The sequence below is a fragment of the Leptosomus discolor genome, chromosome 4 (genome assembly GCF_034619465.1).
Source record: "Leptosomus discolor isolate bLepDis1 chromosome 4, bLepDis1.hap2, whole genome shotgun sequence".
NCBI classification, from domain to species: domain Eukaryota; kingdom Metazoa; phylum Chordata; class Aves; order Leptosomiformes; family Leptosomidae; genus Leptosomus; species Leptosomus discolor.
This window is the reverse complement of record NC_141394.1, coordinates 27,302,787-27,327,828: the sequence shown is the minus strand read 5'-3', so window position 1 is coordinate 27,327,828 and position 25,042 is coordinate 27,302,787. Positions and strand designations below refer to the sequence as shown.

At 38.0% G+C, this 25,042-nt stretch overlaps 2 protein-coding genes across 2 annotated transcripts in view; both read right to left on the bottom strand.

The window, feature by feature from the left end:
* Window positions 1–2,697: 2,697 nt before the first annotated feature.
* On the bottom strand, window positions 2,698–13,283 carry BDH2 (3-hydroxybutyrate dehydrogenase 2). The gene is made up of 9 exons (XM_009953486.2): window positions 13,212–13,283; window positions 11,593–11,671; window positions 8,282–8,378; window positions 7,647–7,755; window positions 6,447–6,507; window positions 5,673–5,786; window positions 5,068–5,126; window positions 4,304–4,396; window positions 2,698–2,842 (listed from the first exon to the last, which is right to left on the bottom strand). Exons 1-9 carry the CDS (start codon window positions 13,281–13,283, stop codon window positions 2,789–2,791), a joined length of 738 nt encoding a protein of 245 aa, XP_009951788.1. The 3' UTR covers window positions 2,698–2,788.
* Window positions 13,284–18,058: 4,775 nt separating this feature from the next.
* CENPE (centromere protein E) overlaps window positions 18,059–25,042 on the bottom strand; it is a 36,937-nt gene continuing 29,953 nt past the window's right edge. The window contains exons 34-42 of the mRNA XM_086464238.1: window positions 24,728–24,937; window positions 24,126–24,335; window positions 22,556–22,777; window positions 21,771–21,974; window positions 21,090–21,202; window positions 20,484–20,581; window positions 19,771–19,933; window positions 19,051–19,310; window positions 18,059–18,156 (exon numbers count right to left, since the gene is read on the bottom strand). Of these exons, the coding sequence (XP_086320364.1) occupies window positions 18,059–18,156; window positions 19,051–19,310; window positions 19,771–19,933; window positions 20,484–20,581; window positions 21,090–21,202; window positions 21,771–21,974; window positions 22,556–22,777; window positions 24,126–24,335; window positions 24,728–24,937 (1,578 nt within the window). The remainder of the gene's footprint in view (window positions 18,157–19,050; window positions 19,311–19,770; window positions 19,934–20,483; window positions 20,582–21,089; window positions 21,203–21,770; window positions 21,975–22,555; window positions 22,778–24,125; window positions 24,336–24,727; window positions 24,938–25,042) is intronic.

The window sequence follows — 25,042 nt, the reverse complement described above, 5'->3', positions numbered from 1 at the left end:
TAAGTGCACGTGAGGGAATGAGACAGGTTCACCCCTCTCAGCCTCATTTTGCAGGCTACTCTGGGTGCACACAAAAGCAGGTTCAAATGTAACACGTTGCTTCTAGTAGCATTATGCATAATTAAGCTGACTAGAAATCTGAGAAAAAAAGCACTGGTTTTTGATCAGATTAAATTTTCCAGGACTCTAAATCAGGGAAGTCTCTTCCCACCTCTTCTGCAATAGAAAAGTTTGACCTAGAATCTGAAAAGTCAAAAAACTCCTCTTTATATTATCCCTGGGGTGAAAGGAAAACAAACAGAATTACCTAGTCCATTAAAAACAGGCCAGGGAATTAAGAAGTCACAAAAGCATAGAAGCACCCTCCTTTAATAATTTCAGCAAGTCTGCTGGAAAACTCCTAGATATTAGAACATGTTTCAGGCTTGTAGCTGTTAACACATCCATGAAAAGCATTGCTAATAAGCAAGAGACAGCAATCTCCCCTGATTTTTTTTTTCTAGTCCACCAGCTTCTCGGACTAGCACTGGAAAATCCGTGTATCTGTGCTTTTAGTGCAATGTAAAAAGCAGATGGTACCTCCTTTTCTTGCAGGAGTGCTTTGAAAAAAAAAAAAGCCATTTCTGAGCAACATCTGTATACTACAATCACCAGTGAGCTTAGAAACGTTAACTAATAAATTTCAATATGCAATAAGTAAAATGAATTTTCTCTCAGATTCTATAATTATATTTTCAGAATGCACGGTGCAAGTTTCCCATGTTACTGCAGTGGGGAGATTCTCTTTCCAAGGTAAGCCTTCCACACCCACTACAGAGAAAGGGCTTTGGCCTTCATGTTAAAAACTCTGAAACCATCCAAACAGCCAGCCTGAACTTTTAGCATTTGAATTCATGTCAATGAACACTGGTGGGGCCGTTTTGGATAACGGGATTTCTGCCTCAGCTTGATCCTGCTTGGCTGCAGGATCACCTTACTGCAATATTAGGTACTCAAAAACTCATAAACAAACTACACAGGATCAGAATGCTCCAACCATGATTAAAGGTGAAAGTTAAACCCACAATGAGCCTGAGGAAGCCAAGATCCACAAAACTTTCTCATTTGTAAAAGTTATATTTACTTACGATTTTAAAATAAGAAGCTCGATTTTAACTAGGCATGTTCCGTTATCTTAGAAATCAAATAATTTGTATTAATGCTTCAGCTAATACTGAAAAGTTTAAGCAATAATTATAAAAACAAGGCAGTTTTTACAGAAACATGCACAAAATATTGTACATTTTCCCTGTGCTTTCCGAATACTGATCATACTCAGTAGCATTTATTCTTTAATTCCTTCCCCCCATATATATATATATATATGAAATTATATACAGCTTCATTCATATACTAGACAAATGGAGCTGTGTGCAATTTTTAAACGTAACTATATTTATGGGCAGTCAACCTATGTCATTCATGTCAGTTTTAACAGTACGTTAGCAAAACAAATAGCTTTGGAATTCAGCTATTCATTGCCTTAGATCTCTGACTCAGGATCTATGTTTTTTTCCAGAGTATGAAACTTTATGATAATAGGTTTCCGATTCATAAATCAAAGCTAACATGAGCTATCACAACAAAAACATCAACACAAACTCTTGTAGAAACAGTCCTGATATTTTCAGAGAAACAGCCTTGTGTTTTATCACGAACTACCGTATTGTAATTGAGAATGGACCAACAGAATACCAAAGCCTAGCAGCTAGCACACAGATTTAACAATATTTGCCCACTGTTAGTACGTGCTTTTGAGAAGGAATATATTTGCTCTATCTAGAGTGGTAAATTCCCCTCCTTTTGCTTGTGTGCTAAAAGTCAAGTGTATTCATGAAGATCCACCTGTGTATTTAAGAATATTTCTCCCACATATATCCCCATACATGCTATAAGCTTTAGTCTTAACCATTAGAGAAGCCTTCTCTCCATCTTTTCTGCTTTGTGAAGACAGCATCTATAGTGGTTATGGGCTTAAACAAAAAACCCTCCCAAACCCCACGAAGTGGCCAGTCCTACTGCTAACCGTAATCTGCAGCCCTGCCTTTTGCGCTACTGCTTTTCCAGATTCCGCCTGCCTGATTAGCCCAGGATCTGGAAAACGGACATTGCAGTTGCACAAGCAACACAAGCGTGTGTACACTGACACTTGGCTATATACGCAGGAAGTTTCATGTGCCCATACACCATATATCTACAGTGTTTGACTGTCTAGTACCGCCTACTTTGGATCTGTAAGTGTTACTAGGCTTGGGACATATTCTTTTCAACAATTCAGACTGTTTTTCTACAGCTCTTAAAGTTCTAATACATTTTGCTAACACTAGCACAGAGCACAATGAACCTACTTTGTAATTTGCAAAGCAGAATGTGCTTTCAAGTACCATCTGCAACTAGTATGCTCTCTAATATAAAAACATCTATTACCAGTACCAAAATGATTAGAAATTCCAATCTTCAAGTTTGCTATTGTTTCTGCTTTCTTCTGTTTAAACCACGCTTAGTTCAGGATCTGTTTGGCTGATTTAATAGTAGTCGCTCTGCTTTCTCTGGGTAGTATGTCAATGCTAGTAGGAAATCTAATTATGAATGTTTAGCTTCCAAATACTTTGCAGGATGAAAATAAATGTAGTATTTAATTCATTTCACTCAGATTTGCTTACAATACAATTCAGACTATCTTAACTGAGAAACATGATCCTCACTTTTTGCCTTTATGGTATGAATTTCCATTTGCAGGTAGGCTCAATCACAAGCTCCATCCTCCATCAATGATGAGTTCATTACCAGTCACGTAGGCAGACTGAAATTACATAAAAATGAACAGTAATTTTAACTAGTGTTTCATGGCTATTACAGAGAAACACTTTTTCTTTAAATTAAAAAAAAACCAAACAAACACTTTCTTTTTATACAAAGACTTTTTTGTCTTACAAAAATATCTGAATCAACAGAACATAAACAAACTTAGAAATGGAAGTCTTTCAGGAAACTCAGGGGATTGCAGCAAAAGTATTATTAGAGGCATTAAGATGGGAATGCATACCGAGTGTACAAGTTCATGTAAGCTAGACTTCAGATATCTTACCTGCAGAAATAACACCCACACTATGATGTTATTACCTTTGTTCAGCTGAGCAGAGTCTGATCAGGTCAGCCAATAATTACAAGGGGACCTAACTGAAAATTTGGATTGTGCAGACAGTAAGGTAAGCAACCGAGCTGTTCACATTCTTCTCTATGTCAGCACTAAAGCATATATATATATAAAATATATAAAATATATATATAAAATCCATATATTGGAAAACTGGAATTCTACCTACACATGGTTGAAAACCCTATGACCAGACTGGAAAAAATTAGTACCTTTACAGAAACACTAAAACCAAGATGAAAATGAGAAACAGATTACTGATAGATAGCAACATTAAGACTGAATTAATTCCATTAAAGTATTGTGTTATGCTCAGCAGGGCTGCTGCACAAGTCCAGAAGAATCCAGTCCAGCCTTAGATTTATGGTAAATTTATAGCATCCAGAATAACCTTGATGTGTGCTCATTAGTGTTGGTGGTATTTGCAGTGGTCATTAAGAGTTTGGTGTATAACAGCCCCAGTGAGTCTATTGTTTTCCTTATGCTGAAAGGGTAGATTCACTCTGAGCATTAACTCTTATAGGTGAAACCTCCAGCAGTTCTACACAAATATTTGCTCTTGAATAGTGAAGGTAGGTGATGAGTAGACAAGCCCATTTCTCCTATCACTCAGGATGATTCAGGTAGATTTAGATTAGATCTTAGGAAGAAACTCTTTCCTGTGAGGGTGGTGAGACACTGCAACAGGTTGCCCAGAGAAGCTGTGGCTGCCCCCTCCCTGGCAGTGTTCAAGGCCAGGCTGGATGGGGCTTTGAGCAACCTGGTCTGGTGGGAGGTGTCCCTGGTCATGGCAGGGGGGTTGGAAGTAGAGGATCCTTTCCAACCCAAACCATTCTACGATTCCATGATCTGGGCTCAGTCAAGTTGCTCAAATGATATGAAACCACCAGGCTATGGTACCAAATATGTAATGCCTTAACAATCACTGTAAACTTTCAGACTACTTTTTGTATCATGGGTTGAACTCAGTAAAAGATGGTTTTTTTTATTTTTGTAATAATCCAGCTCAAAGACGAGATAAATCCTTGTAAAACAAATTATTTCTGTTGTGAAGCAGCAAAGTAGCATGGGATTCTGTGACAGGAAATGTTATTGTTCCATACTCACTTCATCAGAAGCCAAGTACACAAAGAGATGGGCCACTTCTTCAGCAGTAGCCATCCTACCAGTCTTCTGTCTGGCTAGAAAATCTTTCAATGCCTAGATGTATAAGAGCATTTGGTATATCAAAAATACACAACAATTATTTTAATCCAATTAGTATGCAAGGTACAAAGCAATACTGGAAACAGGCCAGAAGTCATAAATTCCTTTAGTACACTGAGTAGAGAATTTATGCTAGAAAGAGAAATTAGAAGATTAACAGTGGTATGAATTTCAGGTTGAAAAATAGTAGAAGACTGGACCTAAACCTCTGTTTCCAGAATAAAGCCAACATAAGCCCTTATTGCTTTGATAGTAGATATTCCCAGGCCCTTCAAATGAGGGCTCAGTTATTTATTAAGCATCCCAAATAATTTTGAAATGCTTAGGCCAGAATGCCCTTTCTATCATGTTTTTGCACTAGTTTATGGCTGCCACCTGCCACAGTAGAAAAGTCTTCTACTTTTGCACTAGATAGTATAACCGATGATTGCAAACGCTTGCAGGGATGACAGACCCTCTGTATTCACTAAGCAACAGTATCCTTCTGAGGCATTTTAAGACTTCTGTCTAGTGTTCAAACTATCAAAGGAGACACTACTGTTATCTTATCATTGATACTCTGTTCTTGAATATGGGCAGAAATGCCCCTATATATTTATTTTATTTTCTTAAAGGGAGTTAAACATATGTACACACATGATCAAACTAATAAATTGCTTTCTCACCTGTTCTGGGTTAGGCCGGGCTTGGATTCTTTCCTGTAAAGATGGTGTGTCAACAGTTCCTAAACAAAATTTTTAATTAAATGTTAAAAATCAACTGCATCAACAATCATGACAAACAAATGCAGTTCATCAGTTCTATTTGTATGTCTTAACGCTTACGTGCAACTTCATGATATGGTTCAGGAGAAAGACTGCAAAACTATCAACATAGCATAAGATTCTAAACTTCAACAGAAGGCAAGACTTTGGAGAACTAGAGTCACCACTTTTCAGATGGTTAAACAACGGCTAGCCTGATAGCTAGCTCTTGCCTGCTTCTAACTTCCTACTTTCTAGACTGTATCTTTGAAAATAAACATTCAAATACTGTGTAATGCACATATAAAGTGCATATGCTGGGTTAACAGACTAAACATATGGCTTAACTACAAAAGCAACAACTTTTCTATTTCAAACCTCAGAAGCATTTCAAGCACGTCCTGTTCTTTTTGATTGCTGGTAACTTTAGTCACCACTTGTAAGTCTGTTCTTTGTTAATAATGTCAAATTAAATCCGTCCTTCTAGCATCTGCTCCCAGTTTACAAAATAATGTAAGAATACTTACCAGGACATATGCAGTTGCATCTGATGCCTTGTTCAATGAAATCAGCTGCCACAGACTTTGTTAGACCAATAACTGCTGCCTTTGAAGTACTGTATACACATCTGTTCACAACTCCTAACAGAAGGCCAGTGTGAAAGCAGTGTAGAAACGTATTTTTTTTAAAAAAAAAGAAGAAGAGACAGACAAGTTTGTTCAATATGCACCTGTTTCTGGACTCCAGCATTTCCTGTAGCTCCTGCAGTCTTTCCACAAGGGTGGGCCAGCTAGAATGCTGACTGCCAGAATTGTACTCAGGCATACACCACAGAGCAAAGCACATGATCTTTCAATAGTGTAAGTTTGGGGAGTAGTCTAGAAAAGTTAACAAAGCAAAGAAAGGTTTAGGGACGGCAGAGACCAGCCTGTTAATCACCATCAGGTGTCCTTGGGAAGCATAAATATAGCACTTACATAACTGTCGGTTCTTCATTGTTTCTCTGAAGAACATATGTAGTAAAATATTACAGAAAGTAATTCCGTTTTACTGAATACAAGCTGGTAAAAAGGATGCTACAAAACATTCAGGATAGACTCAAAAGCTCACAGGCAAGGATCTTAGTGTTTCTGCAGTTTCCTTGTGTGAATGCATGACTTGATGTGTTCACTTTTTTTTTAATTGCATCTCTCCACAGGATTGGTGGTGTCCTCTAAATTCAAAGTTGTGCAATATTTATTTTGCATTCCCATCGCTTTAAAGATTTTTATCTTTAAGGCACTCTCTAGCAAGCTACTGACCTTTAATGCTGGATGCCACTGAGGACATATTTATTATATTTCCAGATTTCTGTTTAAGCATCTGCAAAAGAATGTTTATGTTATTCAAATGCAAGCTGTCTTGTCATCTGCAGGTCCAGCAAAGTAGCCCAATATAACCCACAGAACAGCCATACATGCAGTTGATACACAGGATAACAAAGCTTAATTAGCGTGAATAGGTGCCTATCTCTTTTTGGTCTATCGACTGAAGTACCAAAGCAGAATTGGAAATTCTCACTAGGTTCTCTTAAGTCATCTGAGGCATGAAGGCTATGACAGGGAAGGATTTTTTGCCTAGATAGCCATCTCTGAGTCTTTGTCCTCTTGTCACACCTATGTAAATTACCCTACGTAGCCATCTGCTCATACCATCTGCCAATGCACTAACTCACTTTTCCATTGCTTTGGAGAAGACTAAACCACAGCTCCCTAGCATCTCTGAAGTGTCGCTAACAACTTTTTGAGGCATCTCAAAACCTGAGGTGGCTGAAGTTGTTACAAAAGAACCTTTGACAGGAAGATCAGCTAAGGAAAAAAAAAAAGCTAACAAGAACCAAATGAACAAAAAGGGCTGGAACAACACTGAAAACAGAGCAGTCATCATCCAGTCATGGTCACAGCTTCCACTTCTGGCCTTTGCATTTACAGGAATACAAATACTTTATTCAGTCCACAAATTTTTGTAGTCCCGAACATAGTTACTGCATCAAACACACTGTTGTTCTGATATCACCAGCATGATGGTATCAGTGGCACTGAATTGCTTCACAAGGTAGTTTCCAGATTTGCGTAAAATTCACATTGATAAACATATTTTATAAATTCTTTGTAGCAGCAGTATTGTGCAGCTGTGTGCTATAGTATAATACTGCAGCACTGTATTGCAATGGCGCTCTCACTGCTCTGCATTTGAAGGATTTTAGTTACAAATTACATGGGACAACCCCCCTGAATTAATCTTCTTTACGATATCCTTTAGACAGATTGTCTACTTGAAGGATTACACAATGCAGAGAATGTTTTAGAGTAGGATCACTATAATCGAAGGGCCTCCCCTATACAAAGCTCATACTTGCCTTTTTATTTCAAACCCCATGCTGTCACAGTAGCAACAACTTAGACCTCTCACACTAAGCACAATGCAGCAGAGACTAAGAATCATGGGCAACCGAGCCTTACCTTAGGAAGGAATGTCTTGATCATTAGATACATGCTGCGAACATTGAGGTTCATAGTGAAGTTCCAGTCTTGCTCTTCACAATCCAGAATGGTTCCGTGATGAACAAACCTAGAATAAGTGCATGAAGTGAATGACTGTCTGTGATTTATGTCTCTGATTTTTTTATGCATATCTTTCCATCACTATTTTGCAATAGTCCAACCTTCCAACCTTGAAAAGGAGGGACAAGAGCTCTTTTGAAGAAAGCAAGCAACAGTATATTTCTTCTGATAAGTATCAGTGAGACAAGACAGATCCAATATGTGCAAAGAAATGTTTGGTAATAGGGAAATTAAAGATAGAGCACTGGCAGAGCGTCAGCTTTCTCACTGTTGTGCCAGGAGGGCCAAAGCCATCAGTACAGGGCACCCATAGAGCGGGGAAAACATGACAAATTCCAGGGCCATTCTATCTTGGCCTGAGTAACACAGCTATGCACAAAAAGTTCAGTGTTGATGAAAACACAAGAAAACTTATATTAAAGATATAAAATGTATTAAAACTAAAGAAATAAAATGCATTTAAGTAGAAGAAACTACTTCTGGAGGACCGGGAAAACTGGAAAAAGAAGTGGGATCAAACAGAAGCTGGTTACCCTGCAATGTTACAGAGGACATCAAGCCTTTCAATCTCCTTGGCCAGGTTTTCTATCTGCTCCTTTTTGGTGACATCCAGAACCCGTATTTGAATGCCTAGAAAAACACGGTATTCATTTCAGTGTATTTGGCTAAGGATCAGTACTTCATTTTTCTGAAGTGCTGAGGACTGCATCTACGATTCAAGTCAGTGGCTTGCCAGGAGCAGCCCCCCATCAGTGGTTCACCATGGCATGGAGACTCACTGAGCGGGAGCTACGCTTAATGATCAAATTAGTGCAATAGTTAAATCAGGACAGCAATGGGCAGCATGGCATGCTATTTAAAATTTCAGAAGAGAATTAAAAAAAGATCCACCGATTTGATTGTCATACAGCCTCACACAAGCAGATGAGCTGACGTCATTTACCTTAAAAACATTTCCAAAAACTTTGAGTTCCACTGTGCTCTCAAACTGAAGAATTGCAGAGCCTGTATAATCATAACAAGCTTTCATGCCCGCTATTGTAGAATAATAATTACTTGAAACTAGTTACGTGTGTCACATACACTCACAATCACGTTACATGCCATCTATCAATGTGTAGTTGAGGATGTGATGAACCAGCTTTATATGATTTGATTAATGAGAAAAAGTGATTTTGTATAAGCCACTAACTTACATAACCTGGAATGATATCATAGCCATGATAACAGAAATGAAGTGTAACAAAATGATGGCTTCTGTCACAAAGGCTACTTTAAAAATATGATGCTGATGTTTTTGCAATTATTTGTTTATAATGAAACAAGACAGAGCTGGAAACATGTTGCTTTTCACTGTGAGTTTCTATGTATTTCAGCCTCTGACAGCTGTCACTATCAGCACTTACAGCACTGGCTGTGCCTCTGCCATACCTTCAAGAATGCCACTGACAACAAAAACCACCCACAAACCCAACCCTTCTATTTAATTCAAAGAAGTTATCTCTGAAAGACTGAGAAACATAATCTCTCCAAAACAGCATCAGGCTCAACTCTTCCAAACACTTTTCAACAGAATCAGGCCCTCTAACAGAACTGCTTTAGGGCCAACCACAGCCGTGCCATTCCCTGGCCAGAAGCAAAAAGAGCAAAGTAAAAGAACTGCTCTTCCAGGTGAGCTGTAAGATATGATGTGACATAATCTACATATTATTTTATCTCATGTTACTTAAGCAGCTTTCAGTAGTCTAGCACAACTAGCTTCTGTCAGCCATATCAAGGCTGAATCCTTACTATGGAATAGGCATAGTTTGGTACACTTTGCCTGCACCTTCACTCCATGCTGCTTGTAAAGACTGAGCTGTGCCCTCTTCTCAAATACGTGAGATTTTCATCTAAAGGAAACCTGGATGAGTGGAAAAGGAGTAGTCAGGGTGTACTCCAGTAGTTCCCTTAGTGGGTACACAAAGGCTCCCAGGGCACTAACACTTACTGCTGATCACCCTGTTGCCACAGCCTGGTCACAGCCTACCCTGCATCTAGGATGAAGGGACATCTAGCGCAGAACATACCTGTGCCCCAACACAGGTTTTTTACAATTTAGTCACGTGCAACTAGTGACACAGTCTAATAAATATCTACAACTACCTATTGAGAGACTGTAGAGGACATGGACCCAGACTTCTCAGAGGCCCACAGTGGAAGGATGAAAGGCAACAGAAAGAAGTTGGAACATGGGAAAGTCTGACATAATATAACATATGTTTGAGTTTTGTGGGGTTTGGTGTGGGGTTTTTTTTTGTTGTTTGTTTGAAGTTTTTTGTCTGTTTTTTAAATATTATTATCTTAAAACTAGGAGAGCAGTCACACTGGAACAGGGGCCTACAGAGGCTGTTGAGGAAATTCCATCCTTGGAATTGTTCAGAACTGGGCTCAACACAGCCCTGAGCAACCTGCTCTAACCAGAGCCACTCTGAGCAGCAGGCAGGACTAAATGGCCTCCAGAGGTCTCATCCAGTGTACATGATTCTATGAAATACTGTAAAGCTGTCTGTAAAGCATCTGAGTGATGTCTAAATTATGGGAGAATTTGATTTAAAATGGATAAAACCCTGTTTCTTTTAAAGCCAAACTGACAAGTCCATGAACAGGCTTTATATGCCTTAGTTAAAAGATATAGACACTTTTGAAGAGATTTATGTATAATGATGCAATTAGACTACAGGCTGGTGATTAACATCAGCACTGGAATTACCTCTCCTGGATTACATTCAAAGACCACAATGTGCCAAGCCTTGATGAATTATAACTTAACTAATCATATGTCAAAAGGATGGAAATAGCTATGAGTATATGGAAAATTACCTCTTTCCTTGTGAGTACACTAGCAGAGGGAAAAAAAATGCACAGTTCAAAACTTAACACTTTCCTAAATACCCTCAGAATGAACCTGGAAAGTCCTAAAGTTCCTAAAGAATTGCAAAGGGATTGCTTGTTGTGAACTCCAGTCAGTAGAGACTGATATTCATTCCAAAAGCTGTGCCAGAGAAAAGGTTTTTTTATATATTTGTCACCCTGTAATAGGAATTCATTAAACCCGCATCCTTCCACCAAATTAAGTTGGAAGCACTTTCAGTTATAAAATATACCCAAGTTTTTTTTTAATTTCAAGATTGGAAAAATAATTTTTAATATAATGTCCCATGCTTGTGTCACTTATGATTAAGAAACACAGCTATACAAAACCTGCTCCTTGAAGCGTGTTCCTGTGATACTGGTAGGAAAGCAACCTTCAGGCCTGAGCACTTGTACAAACAGAATAGGCTTATCTAGTGTTGGTGGAATTAGTTTCTGAAGACATACAAATTCTACCAGACAGCTGTCCTTTTAATGCATCCCTTAGTAAGCACGGACCATGGTAATTCAAGACACTAAATCTGATTTTTGTGTAGCTGGATGTTAGTTCTCGTGATCAGAGAAATGCATTCTGTGCCTTTTAGAGCGATATGTTTGACGATTAATCTAGTGATCTCAAAAGGTAAGTGAAACGGGTGCCATTTGGGAAGCAGAAGTCAACTGCTGCTGTGACATCAGAAACTCAAAGTTATTCCACGTGCCTGGAATAATACTAATACTGCATCTGATATGCTGATGTTGCAGTATTTTGCATGCTAAATCTCTGCCATTCCAAACCAGAGAATAAAGCAACGCCAACATCTAAATAATTAGTCTGGATATTTTAAGTTTTTCTGGCCTTTTGAAGTTTACCCTATCTTCAAATTATATTTCAGCCAGTTTAAAACAAAACTTGCAACAGCTGAACTAACACCTACTGTAGGTCACTTACCTGGATATTTCTCCAGTTCTTGCAGCTTAGACTCATTGATGTCTGTAGCAATGACTTTGGCTCCTTCTTTAGCAAAAGCCTGAAGAATACAAGTAAGAGAACCAGTTTAAGTTTAGATATTCCAGATTTTACCAGAAATAAAGTCTGTTTTCTTCTTATTTCTTTTTTGGCTTGAAGTTGCCAGTTTGGCTGAAGGCAGCTGATCTCTCACTTTTCATTATGGGCATGTCAGGGTGCAATTGACATCAATTACCACACATCCTGGAGACAACTAAGCAACTCTACAATATATAAGACAGATTTAAGATATTTTCCTTGAAGTAAAGAATCCATAAATAAAGTATAAGAACAGTAATGAGACTAAGAGATGAAAACAACTGGTATTATTATTGCCCTTATTAGCTGCACATGCACTAGCAAGCATATTACAAACACGTAGGGCTAGAATTGTCTGTATTTTTGGATTTAAATGCAGTTATAGGATTTGACAGGTAAAGGCACAAGTCATAAAAAAAAGGAATGGTGGTATATAAAATTTAATGAAAATCCTTTGCATCCAAATCATTGGAATACAGCAGTATTAAGAAGAGCATGACTTTTCTTTTTCATACTTAACCAGAGATATTCCTTCATTTTTGACACTCCTCTCAAAACCTGCTTTCTCTGCATTGTGATTAGTGATAAGACAACAGCTAGGCTAACAAAGTAACCTTTGTGTTAAAAGCATTCTGGCACCTTAGACTATAGCCCCTAACCTTCAAAATAAGTGTCTCAAGTGCAGCTTAAGAGGATAGCGTCATTAAACATGCCAGTGTTCTATGGCTTGTTGGGTATTTACAAAGTTAAATCATCAGGAAAATTACCTGCTCCTTGCACTGAGTGTTTAAGTGTAAGTGCCAAGATCAGCAGCCTTCTGCAGTCTTAACTGCATGCATGAGAAACTAACTAGTCTGGCAAAAATCCTATGTACAGGAGCTTTTCCTGGCTTGTTGATTACATCACAGAGATACTGAGATAGGTCTACTAGTTTCTCTACCTGCTATGGAAGAAGTAGCAGGGGAAGAACTGGTCAAAAGGAATTAAAAGGTAACCAGAAAGTTAATACATATGTTGAATTCTGTTTAATGGTAATTAATTTGTAAAGAATTCCTCACAGGTGGGAGCTTGTTGGATAGCTGTGCTGTTAGTATCACACAGACTTTGTTACATCAGCTATTAATGTAGCTAAAGTGTCTTGGCTTTACTGCAGTATCCAGCCTTATGACAGGAAATATTCCCTCTACCCTCCTCCTCACAGAACAAAGCAGCAGAGATATTGGATTAAAGGTACAGACAGTACAACCATGTATTGTTAGAAAAGCAGTTGCAGCTGTTCTCAAATCTTGCTCTTATCTGTGCCTAATATCACCCCTCAAAGCTGAAGCCTTTCAGAAATTCAAGCAGCACAAAGCATGCATGATACAGTATAGTGACTATGTTATTCTCCGAATTATTCAATGGGTAGGTCTAGCTTCATCTATGGTTATTAATTCAAGAACGTGTTTGGTGCAGGTGTCATTGGACAAACTGGGATTAGAGACCTAGCTTAGGTACAGGAGAACAACCATTTTCCAACTTACTATGGCAGCTGCTCGTCCAATCCCCTGTGCTGCTGCAGACAGCAGGATGACCTTCCCATCAAGCCGACCCATACTGCTGACCTGTGCAGACGGAAGATGTCACAGAATCTTCAACAAAAAGATAAGCCAACAACACTCCCTGGGAATCCGGTGCAAATGCGTTCCAGAAACTAGACATGATTCAGAGTACCAGATTGTCCTGTTTGGCTGCAGTGGGACCCTGAGTCATGCAGGGTTCTGAGGGGGGACTCCCTCAATGTTTTGGTGTTTGTTTTTTTTTTGTTTTTTTTTTTGTTTGTTTTTTTTTCCCATAAGGACAGACTTCAAAAAAAATCAAGAGGCATTTAAGCTCAAAAGCCAAGCTTTATTATAACAGAAACTGGAATTGATTTTTCCTTAAACAGAAAGTAAAAGTCCGGATGAAACAGGATAGAAATACAATAGCTTGTGATCGAGTGCTTCCACTGTCCATTGTGTTCTTAGAAAGCCGGTCTTTCTTCTACTCCTCTCAAGCTACAAACTCATCAACTTCCTAGATTAAGATAAATTCCACACAATACCCTGGCCTTCACGTCTGCTCTGAATTGTCTTAAGAATCTTCCAGCACAGCAGATTCCCAGCTCCAAGTCAGGAGAGTGGGCACAGGAACGAAGCTCCGCCCTGCCTCGCCTCTCTGGCGTTGGTTGCTCTTAGGGAACTACTGAGAATGCTCAGGGCAAGCGGTAGGGAGCATCTAGCTTCCACCTTACTCAACACGTAGGGCCCAAGAGGCAAAACATAGCCCTCTTGTCTTCTTGTGCTTTCTATGCTTTCTAATGCTGCATTACATTTAAGTAAATATAGCATGGAAAGATGCAGACAAACAAGTAAGAGCAAATGTCATCCTCTCCCTCCATTGGGTTTGAAAGTTTCCAGTATGATTTTTTTGGTTATTTAAGGGGTAAACGAGCTAATAGGATGTTTCAAAGAACTGCCTAGAAAGTAAGGTCACTCTGTTCCAGAGTGTGATATCTGGTGTTTGTCAACTGTGTTTCCAATAAGCAAAACTTTCTGCAGTTTCATAATCCACAGAGAAAAGTTTATGTAGCTGTAAGCATAGAAAGGTGTCCCAAGAACCTGAAATCTTTTAATATATCCATAAATCCAGCATAATGAGTACTTCATTGAGAAATTAAGATAAAGATACCATAATCTCCCCAAGGTTAGTAGCCAATGCTATCATCTAGAGATGCTTGAATCCCTGCTATGACTCTGAATATTGAGTCAAATTTAGTGTCCTACATCTTAAACTAGGTTATTAATTTCTTCGATGTTGACCAGAAATTCTGTTTTCTCAGCAGCTTTTCCCAACGAAAGTTGCAGCAAAACTAATGTTTCCCTGAACGTTACAGATTCAACAAATCAGAGTTCTTCTGAAGCAGTTTAACTGAAAAATTCTTTCTGTTCTAATATTAAACACGTTACCTCTTTTGATTTAAAGTCAGGCTGAGTTACAGACCCCATTCCAAGACATTGAAATGTTTCACTGTAGGTTTTTCACCCCATAACTGGGACACACATGTGCACACACACACACACACAAGGAAACAAAGCACAAACCAGAAGAACAGTCTCCTAAGCAAACAGTAACTGAGACACACCTTTCTAATCAGGTGAAAGCACAATACCTTAAAATCACTTTTTAGGCTAGATAGCAAAAAGATGTCTCTTCAGATGCCTCTGATGGTAGGCTACATATGCTTATAGGAGATTGGGCCTGTCTTAACATAACCTTTTTGCATTGACAGGTAAAAAATACCAAGTTAATCACGCAAAATGAGATTACACACAGAGATTACCCTAGGTTGCACTGTCTTTCTACTGTACCAAGCTTTCCAAAATGCAGCTGCCCAAATACAACATTCTGGGAAAGGTTCTATTAATTTTAGCAAGTCCCGAGCATCAAAATGAGCTCAAAGTGCTCCCTCAAGGCAGAGGAAGCTCTTCATTCTTCATTTTCACATACATGTTTTCAGTGGAAAAAACCCTGATCAGTTCGAGTACTTCCCTCAATCACCTTAACACTTTGGAAGGCAAATGCACTTTTTTCAATCTAACAATTGGTTTTTATGAACATTTGCCATACCGATTCTGTGAAGCATGTAAAAATAAATATGAATATAGTGACTCACCAAGAGATCTCAAACAAGTTGTTATATGTACTGACCTTTGTACAAAAGGAAGTGTTATACTTTTTTCGCTGTGCTTGTTGGGATTGGTAGTTCCTCTATATAAACGTAATTTCCTGTTGAAACATTGAGATGCTGCCATCTAGTGAAACTCAGGATTGTAAAAGTGTGGTTCTTCTGTTGCACAAGGACAAAAAAACCATCGCCAGCATTAGCTGTCCATTCTCCTTCAGGAATTCAAGACATCAACAGGACTCCCACGAAAAAAGGCCACAAACGTGTTTTTCCCAAGCAATCTCTCTTTAGCAATATAAGCTATCAAATTCCAAACTGAGACAATACTTGCATCATGGATTTGGTTCTTTTTTTTTTTTTCCTTCTTCTTTAAACTCTTGGTTTACCAACTTTTCTCTTTGTACCTAGTGGTTTAACCCACATTTGTTAAGGCAGAGTTAGTATCAGACTAGAAAATTCTAGGACAAACTAATTTAGTTATAATCTCACACCAGAGCTGAAGCTACCGTGACAGCACTCTTAAAGAACGTGGAGTCTTGCCTGAACTTCAGTTGGGCATGTTTTCCTCAGAAAAGCCATTTCTGTGGGTGAACTGGGACACATATACACAAAGCTCAGTAATACTGTTTATCTTTTCTTTCTGCTAAACTGTAATAGCTTTCTAAAGTGTCATAGATCAGCTCCCCAGTAAACAAACTTTTTAATGACCAGGTTTTCTAAAAGCGTTTATCCTTTTGTCCCTAACCTTTTGGCTACTGAGTTCAGACACAGACCTGCTGCAAAAGCTTCCTGTCTTTCAGTTCAATCACCAGAATAATTTCCAAATTTAAAGTGTTCCAAACAAGTAATAACTAAGAAAAAAAACCCTTGAAGGGGTATGAGAGGTAGATCTACATATATAGCTTTTCCCCCTTCTGGAAGGAAAAAGTCAGTTTAAATCATTTATTAGAACATGAAAATGGAGGGAATAAAAAAGCTGTAGCCATCTTCCAACTATAGTGGGAAATCAAAACACCCCCCAACCAACCAAGTCACCCCAAACCAAAACAAAAACCCACCACACAAACACCAGCACTGTGCACTGATCACTGTCAGGAAATAAATTGCTCCTACATACCCATGGCTGTGGTAGGAAAGGAGACAGTGCAGTGCTGAACTCAGTAACCGTATTTAGAACCTGTGTATTTTGGGCTAGCAAGATCTTTAAAAGCTTCCCAAAATACGTACCAGGTCGGAAATTTAGATATAAATGCTTGCAATTTCTTAATAGTTACAGTAGTTGGCAGAGTTTTCAGCTCTTCAAGGTAAATGGACTGTTGACTCTTTATCAAAGATCTCTGAACTACCTCCATCAGGTAAATAATCCTTGTGAGACTTCCAGTTCCAGCAACTGCTGTATGCCCAGGAACACATCAGTGTAACCATTTGCTTATCAGTTTGGGTAACCCAAAACAGAGTACTTAAGAGACCTAGCATCACCAAGAGCTTTATTCCTATAAAATAAGGATGATTTGATGCAGGTATCTTTCCCAGGTATGACTTTCTCCTCTCGTGATGATGATTTCATTCTTAATGGAGGTGATCTCAGGTTTTGAGTGCCAAATTCCTATTTAGTTGACAGTGAAGGGTGTATGGGGAAGAAAGGGGAAGAGGATCTGTTTTAGACTTCAAACATTTCCTGATCAGTGACAGACTCGTGCAACAGTAAACTTCTGCACAAAGTCAGTGTTGCAGAAGGTTAGGAGACAGACAAGAGGCATAAGAACGATAGAAGTGGTGAGATTAGTATAAAAGATAGTCTTCAGACACTGAATATTGTAATCAACATCCTTAAATCATAGCACAAGTGATCAGCAAAAGTATTTTTAAATACTTAACACATTAAAGTTTATTGTCAAAATAAATCATCTTATACAAAACACACACAAAAAAGTAGGTCTCAAAGCAGATAATCAGGCTAGTAAAACAGTCCATCTTGCAGCCCCGATCATCCAGTTTATTTTCCATTCACTGTAGTAGTAGAGAAGAGTCAGGTTCACTGCTTACTGTTAAAAAAACTCCAATACCCAACTTCAGACAGGAACTAGAAGTATACTGAAAGATCATACAAAATACAATAAACGGAAAATTAGTAACTGCAGTTGCAACGGCCAGGTAGAGGGGTTAAAGTTCTGGTGAAAATGCAGTTGCTGTGGACTTTGAAGGAGAAACAAAATGCTGAGAAACACAAAGTATAGTTCTTACCAACTCAACAGCACTGTGAAGATACAAATACTGACCACCCAGAAGAGTGCTTTTTTAGGAATGACAGAATTAAAAGTTTTAAGATTGAGAAGTTTCACAGTAGATTATTTTTGTGCTCCTTTCCTGTTCCTATTTCATTTTCTCTTAAATACATTGGCTCTTTCTTTGCCATCCAAAAAACCATGACCAAAGTAGAATTAGACATGTAGGCAACATGACTGCTTTTCCATTTTTGTTCTTGTATTCCAGCTTTTCCAATTGTGGGAAGTAGCAACTCCAAATCCAAAGGATTTGCATGCCACCAGAGCTCTTCTCACAATTTGTGGAAGAGGCTGATGGCTTTTCACCTGAAGCAGTTATCTTTCATATACGCAGATTGTGGCTGTAGCTACCGCAAAGGCAGCTTGCAACAGAGCACTTTTATTGGGTGGTACAATCAGGGGCTTTATCTTTCTCTGAAGTTCCAAACCAGTGCTTAAGATGTTCTTCTGTGGGCTCTATTCCCGCAGGTCGTGTATCTATACAAAAGACAGGAACAGCATCTTTAAAGTAACACTTAAAACTTCCCCAGTCTAGTGGGAAAAAGCAGTAGGATTATGGTAATTTAATCTTGACTAATGTTTCAAACGTCAGTTATCAAAGCTTGTCTCTGAGGAGCTTTGTGTTGTGAGGAAGTCTGTACTGTTACCAAGTTGGCCATCACAAGAAACAGCAGTGAGTTGTATTCTCTCTGGAAGTCTGACATTAATACCTTGAAAACCAGTTAACTCCAACATGTCTGCTAGGGCCTTCTGAAAGGTTTTATAAGTGTAATGATGAGGGCAGTAGCATTAATATGCTAGTGTAGACCACTAGGAGACATCCCACCAGGCCAGATATAAGAAATCCTGAGTAGGGCTGAGGGAACAGAAGTTATCAGAAGAGCCATTACTGCAGCTGGACCCAGGCAGATGGGTAGATTCATAGACTAGTCTACCATCTTGAAGCTGAGAAAAAAGTTAACTAGCAGTTAACTTTGAATAGTTTTGCCAGAAGTCTGTGCTTAACCAATATAAAGTTAAAAAGCAAAACAGTGTACAGTGTCAGCTATCTAGTGATGAGATTCTGCTAATTCACTTTTTAAAGCCAGTCATCAACACTTCCATTGCAGCAAAAGAAAAAAGTTCATATAATCTTCAAGGGGCAAAGAACTCATTTAAGTATTTAGGTTCTATAGAGCATAGATAAGCTTCACTGCTGCAGCTGGTCAGCCCTTCAACAGTCAGCTGACTAACCATTCAGAAAAATTGTGTTATCATGCATATTTCAGGTCTGAATATAGAAAGTACACAACATTTACCCTCAACTCACAGACCACTCCTTGTATTTTGCCTCTCCAAATCTTTATAGGACAACACCACTGTGTTACGTACCTGTTAGTGTACCCAAGCTGGAATTATCAAAGAAATTTGTTGGACAAGTCAGTGGCAGAGACTTTGGTATGTCCTGAGTCACAGTTTGAGAAACAGGTTCCTTGGAGGGTGAAGGTATTTGCTCTTTAATGGTATATGACACTGTCTTCCTTGGAGACCTTGGTACTGTCTCTCGAGCGGTTTCTCTTGAGGATCGTTCTTTCCATTTTAGTGCTCTTTCTTTCCATTTTCTAAGTTCTTCTTTCAGTTGTAGCTCATTACTGAAAAGAAAAAAACCAAACACAAACCCCAAAACCCCCAGCATTTAATTAGAGGAGCAACTTGAAAATTTTTCTCAAGTAAGAAAAAATTCCTGACAACTGACAGTTCCTAGATTTTCAGACAACATACAGCCATGGCAATGCAAGATCATATCTGTACTTTTTTTTTAAAAAAAGTTTTTAAAGCTAAAATTCCTTTCAACATAGAATTTAAGTATATCTTCTAGCATTTGAGAGATTCTTATGGAAGAAAGCAATTTAAAAGTACAAAAGCCATAAAGATATATATAAGCAACAAATCACTAGATTTAAATAAAAGTTTGTGTGAAAGAATCTAGAAAAATCTAAAATTAATAATAATTACCCACTTCTATAGGTGTCCCAGAAAGAAACACTAATGACATGCATAGTTAAATAGCAACAAACGATTTGACGTGTTGCTGATCAGCTTTATACTTACCTTAGTAGAAGGTCATTTTGTTTCTTCAGGTGCATGTTGTCTTTCCGTAGCTTAGCTTGCTCAGATTTTAGAACAAGTATTTGTGTGCTCTGCACAATACCACTGCCACCACCACAAGTAAGGGGTATTTGGTATTGCTGAGGAGTTTCTTTTTCCAGGACCACTAGAATACAGTTTTATACAGGGGTGTGTGTGATTCAGTGTATTTTTCAGCCTTTTCCTTCTTATGATCTTACATGTAAAACCTCACTAGGTTAACAAGTGCCATTACAACAGCTATTTTTTTTTTTTTATACACAAACACAGCTCCCAGTATTTACACTGACAAGGAGATACTAAGAAACTTAAAAGATTCTTCATAAGGCCATTCAGAGTTAAAATAGTTTAGTTTCAGGTATATCATAATTACAGTTAGAACGAGCTAGTCATGTGTGAAGTCAGTCAAGGAAAAACTGCAACATGAGCTACTACAACTGCAGCTTACCCCACCAGAAGTGCAAAAATGGCTGGAGAAATAAAACCAAGAAATCCTGTGATTCCAATGCAGTGTATGTGCAGCTAACATTTTACTTTCCCTCTCATCTTCCAATGCACTCAATCCTCCTCATACCCTTTGAGGCAAAAGGCCTACATCTCAATCTGGACTTTAACCATATGACGTTAAAACTGAATGTTTAATACAGAAGAGTCCCTTATATTTATCTTGAATTTACCAGTAACATCTTTCTCTTTCTGTGCTCTTCTAAGGTCTTCTTTTAGCTTTGTCAACTGTTGTTGTTGGTGTTCTGCAAGAGCTTTATAATTAGCAAGTCTATATGGGGCAGGAAGGAATAAAAAAAGGAAATCCTCAGTTAAGTAGTTATTACAGTTGCAGGAGAGCTAGCTTGATTTCCAAATGAGCTATCAAATACAAAATATATCCAAGTTACACAGGTAAAACTACATAAACCTTGTTGTCAGTTAGATTTTAGGTAATGTGCAGAAACCCACAATTTGGACTAGTATTCTGTATCCCTCCTCTCCAGGGAACTAGAGAGTGCTTTCAATTACTGCTTCCCCCTCACCACCTTTTGTCCGAACAGTTACTTCTTTTATGGCTGAACATGTGTTGGTTGAGAAAATTTTGATGGATGTATAGAGAAGGAGTGTTGTAATCAGAGATGCATATGGTTTTTAATTTCTCTGGAATCCAGCTACAACAAAAACCTAGGACATCTAAAGCTGAATGCTCACTTCCTATTCTATGAAAAAATAGACAGAAAAGTAAAAGCTAAGAACTAAGAAGCTGAGAATTGTAACAAGGTAAAATTTGAACTTACTTCATATCAAAAGAGTTGGATTGTTTCATTCTTTCCATATCATGTTTTACCAATTGTGTTTTGAGATGATCAATTTCTTCCTTGTACAACTCAGCACCTTTATCTAATTTTGCCTGAAAACGAGATTTAGAATGAAAAAGTCTTGTTACCCAGCAATGAGTGTAAGGCCTGCTTACTTTGTATCTTTATATGATCTGCCAGATTTTGCAGGGCAAGACCAGGAGCAGGAAGTTACTTTGGAGTAAGAACACCTACATTATCATTACTAGCTAGCACTACAGTATTAGTTGATATCTTAACACTGGTGTAATTCACACAATCATATTTTAGTAGGTTTCACTGACCTGTTTTCACATATAATTTTGAACTAGTGTGCAAATATATTACGTAGAAAAAACAGCTCATGCTTCAGTTTCAAAACTTAAATTTTTTTAGAATGTTTCAGAAATGCATCATGTACAAGTGAAATTTACCCTCTGATATTGTAACATGGGTTCTAAATTTTGTCTCTGAAGACTGCACTGGTAGAATGTGAAACAGCATGCTAAACAGGGGAGTGTTTTACTCTAAGAACACCATACAGAACTTGGCTTTAGAGAGCTATGTTTCACCTACAGCTGCTCTCAAACATGCTTTCTCTGAGATGAGGCAAATGAGAAGAGTGAAGCATTTTGCTCATACCTGAAGACTCTGATTCTCTGTTAAGGCAGTTCTGAGGGACTTCTCTGTCTCATTCAGTTTGGCTTGCAGTTGGGTGAGCTCATTTGTCTCTGTTTTTATTTTTATCTGTGCCTGTAACCTGTTTATCTGGTCATCTTTCTCTTTGACGTTTTTTCCTACTTCATTTATTACGTTTTCCAACTTCTGAATTTTTACTTCCATAGCCTAGCGAGATGTATCAATCAGTTAAGTAGTTATGCCAAGATATAGAACAGTAACAGTGCATGGTCATTTCTTAATAAAAACAAAAAACCCAAACCACACCAAAAACCCCAACACTACAGGCTCTAGGCAACTCTCGGTGTCTATGTCACTGTTGTGTGTCACCTTTTAGACTCAAGTCTAAAAAAAATGTGCTTTGAACAAGGTTAGTTGTGACTAAACAATATAGGACAGAAAATCTAGTATTAAAGACAGAATCCTTCTCCAGCTTCCAGTCTGGCATAGTGAATACTTAAAGGAAGCATCAAGAGTATGACACTATTAAAATCAGTACTTCAAAACCAAATGGGAACAGTTCATATAGATTCCTAACCTGACATCTATTTGTGTATAGAAAACAGGCAATTACAATAACCACATGACAGGCAAGAGCTCAGACTTTCAACTGCACTTTGCATTCTGGGCCAATGTACCATGTGACAGATTTACAGTTGCCATCAATCTTTATTTTCTTTTCAGTTTGAAGTATCCTTACTTAGACAACAAGCAACAAAGAAGTTTTCCTTAGAAACAAATATTGGTACCTTTATATCTTGTTCTGCAGCCTTTAATTTGTTACGAAGCCTGTAGTTTTCTTCTTCTAACGCAAGACTGACAGAGCCACCAGGGGCCAGTTGTTCTTTAAGAGAGTTTAGTTCCTGAAGCAACTCTTCACTTTTCTCTTTTCTCTGTTTCAATTCAGCATCAGCATTTTCACAATAATTGGCAGTTCTGGCATCCAGCTCTGAAGAAAGTTGAAGGAGTATCTGAAAATAGTGTCATACAGATAAATTATAAATAATTTTTGAATTGGCTAGAAAGAAGGTAAGTGAAGAAGCAGAAGTACCTTGGCATGTATTTCACATTCTTGTTTCAGTGTCCCATTTGAAGATTCTTGCTATCAGAAATGGAATCACTAACACTCAAAAGACGTTTCTCTTCCAAAAGAGGGGGAGGCAGGAAAGGGCAGAAGAGAAGAAAATGTACTGCAAGTTTACCAGTATTTCTGCCTTAACTCAAAAACTAACATTACAGAAACAAAGGAACTATATTGGAAAGATTTCTTGAATGTCAGTAACAGAAAAACAATTATTCACGGAAGTTTTTGCAAGAACCTATTGACTAAAGTAAGTTAAAGCATTTGAGAAAAGACATACACGTTGGACTGCCCTAGAAACATGCAAGATGAAGAACTTCACACTTGTCAGGAAATGACAATGTTATACCAGATTTTTTATTTCTTTGGTAAAAGCTTTGATCCACATATGTCTGTCAGGGAATTCTTCCAAAAAGCCTGCCAACACTGGGAAATCCTGAAGAAGCCAAGACTGGCTATTGACTCTACAGAAGAAACTTTTTAAAATAGGCTAAAAACTTAGCAGGACAGAACTGAGTCACAACGTTGGGGAAGGACGGTGATGAGCTTTTCATACCTCAGATCAATACTAGTACAAAGAGTAGAATGAACAGACCAGGTACTTCCAGGATACAATTGTTAAGAAGACTGTTCCTAACAACTAATCAGAAGGTAGTGGATTCCCTCCCTCTGTTTGAGAGATGTTCAATATATTTCATCAGAAAGATGATTTCTTCATGATGCACTTAACCCTTAACACCTGGTCTTTTTTCCCTCCCAATGGGGGCAAGAGGTAAGAAGAATGAAAACGAAAGAAATGCCAAACCACCTCTAGAATAAGATGTGTGAGAATACAAGTTACAATTGAGTTTTAAAAATGGTTAAAGTAGTTTTGATAAAGTTGGCTTGAAGAGAGCACACAATCTCGTAAGCATAAAACTTGGTGAAAGTGACTGTATCAGGCTGCCAAGTTCTGCAAGCAAAGCTATGAAACAATTTTGAAACTCCAGAATTCAGTCTGATAACAGACGAAACCCCCACACACTTACTGCCTAGAAAGGCTTTTCCAAGTTTGGATGCATGAGGCTTTAAAAATCTTCTAAGTATTCCTACATCTTACAGTTAAGTATGAATACAGTAAGTGCTGATAATAATGAATAGTCTTTAAATAGCCTTTTTTGTGTGTTTTGTTTTCAGATGAGAGGTGTTTAGAGTGCTTACACAAAATACATTTCTGATTAAAGAAGATTCAACTTTACCTTTACTTTAGGAGTCCAGAAGTTAATGACTTGCAACAGCCTTTCATTATCTTTCTTTAACTCTTCTTTAAGTTCTTCTGCATCACAGTGAGTTCCTGAACAAGCTTCCCAGAACTGCTTTGTTTCTTTTCTAGCACTTTCTTCCTGCTGTAATTCCGCCTCTATGCAGAGAAGTTCGCTTTCCATTTCCGATACATCTTTGAGAATGCTCTTTAAAAACAAAAAGGGGAAATCAAGTTTAAATATTGCTTTGATATCTGCATGGCTAAATATACGTTAGCTGTCAATATTTGTACAAAGTGTTTTAGCATCAAATTATCATACAAAAGGAATTTTACTACACTTAAATTACACCCTACTGGGAAAATAAGACAACATTCTATACTCCTGGGGCAGGTGGAAAGGGGAAAAAATATGCATGATAGTCAAAGTTTATCTCGTTGTTTTAAAAGGCATCTTGGTATCAGTTATTACATATTTTATGGGGCAAACAAGTAAATATTTCAGCTATTTTGTAACCTAATAATTTCACTTTGAGTCACTTAAAGCCCATGCCTTGAAATATGCAACTCTTTCTATATGAAAATTGTTTTCAATACTACCTCTGCATCCAAGCGCAAACTCCGCAGCACTTCACCGATATTTAATTCTTGGGAAGATATTTCATTCTGGTTCAAATAAATCTTCCTGAGACACTGAATTTGAGCTTGTAGCTGATCTTGTTTTCTCTTTTCCTCAAGCAATTCCATTTCATGTTCATTAACAGTAGTATAGTATTCTCCTTTCTTTGAGCAAACGCGACCAAACAGAAACTGTTGTAGAAGCAAGGATGTAACAGTGAGTATGCCTTAAAATTGTACCCTGCACCCAGCTAAAACTCCCTATCTTATCATTCAATTTATTTACTCTGAGTCCAT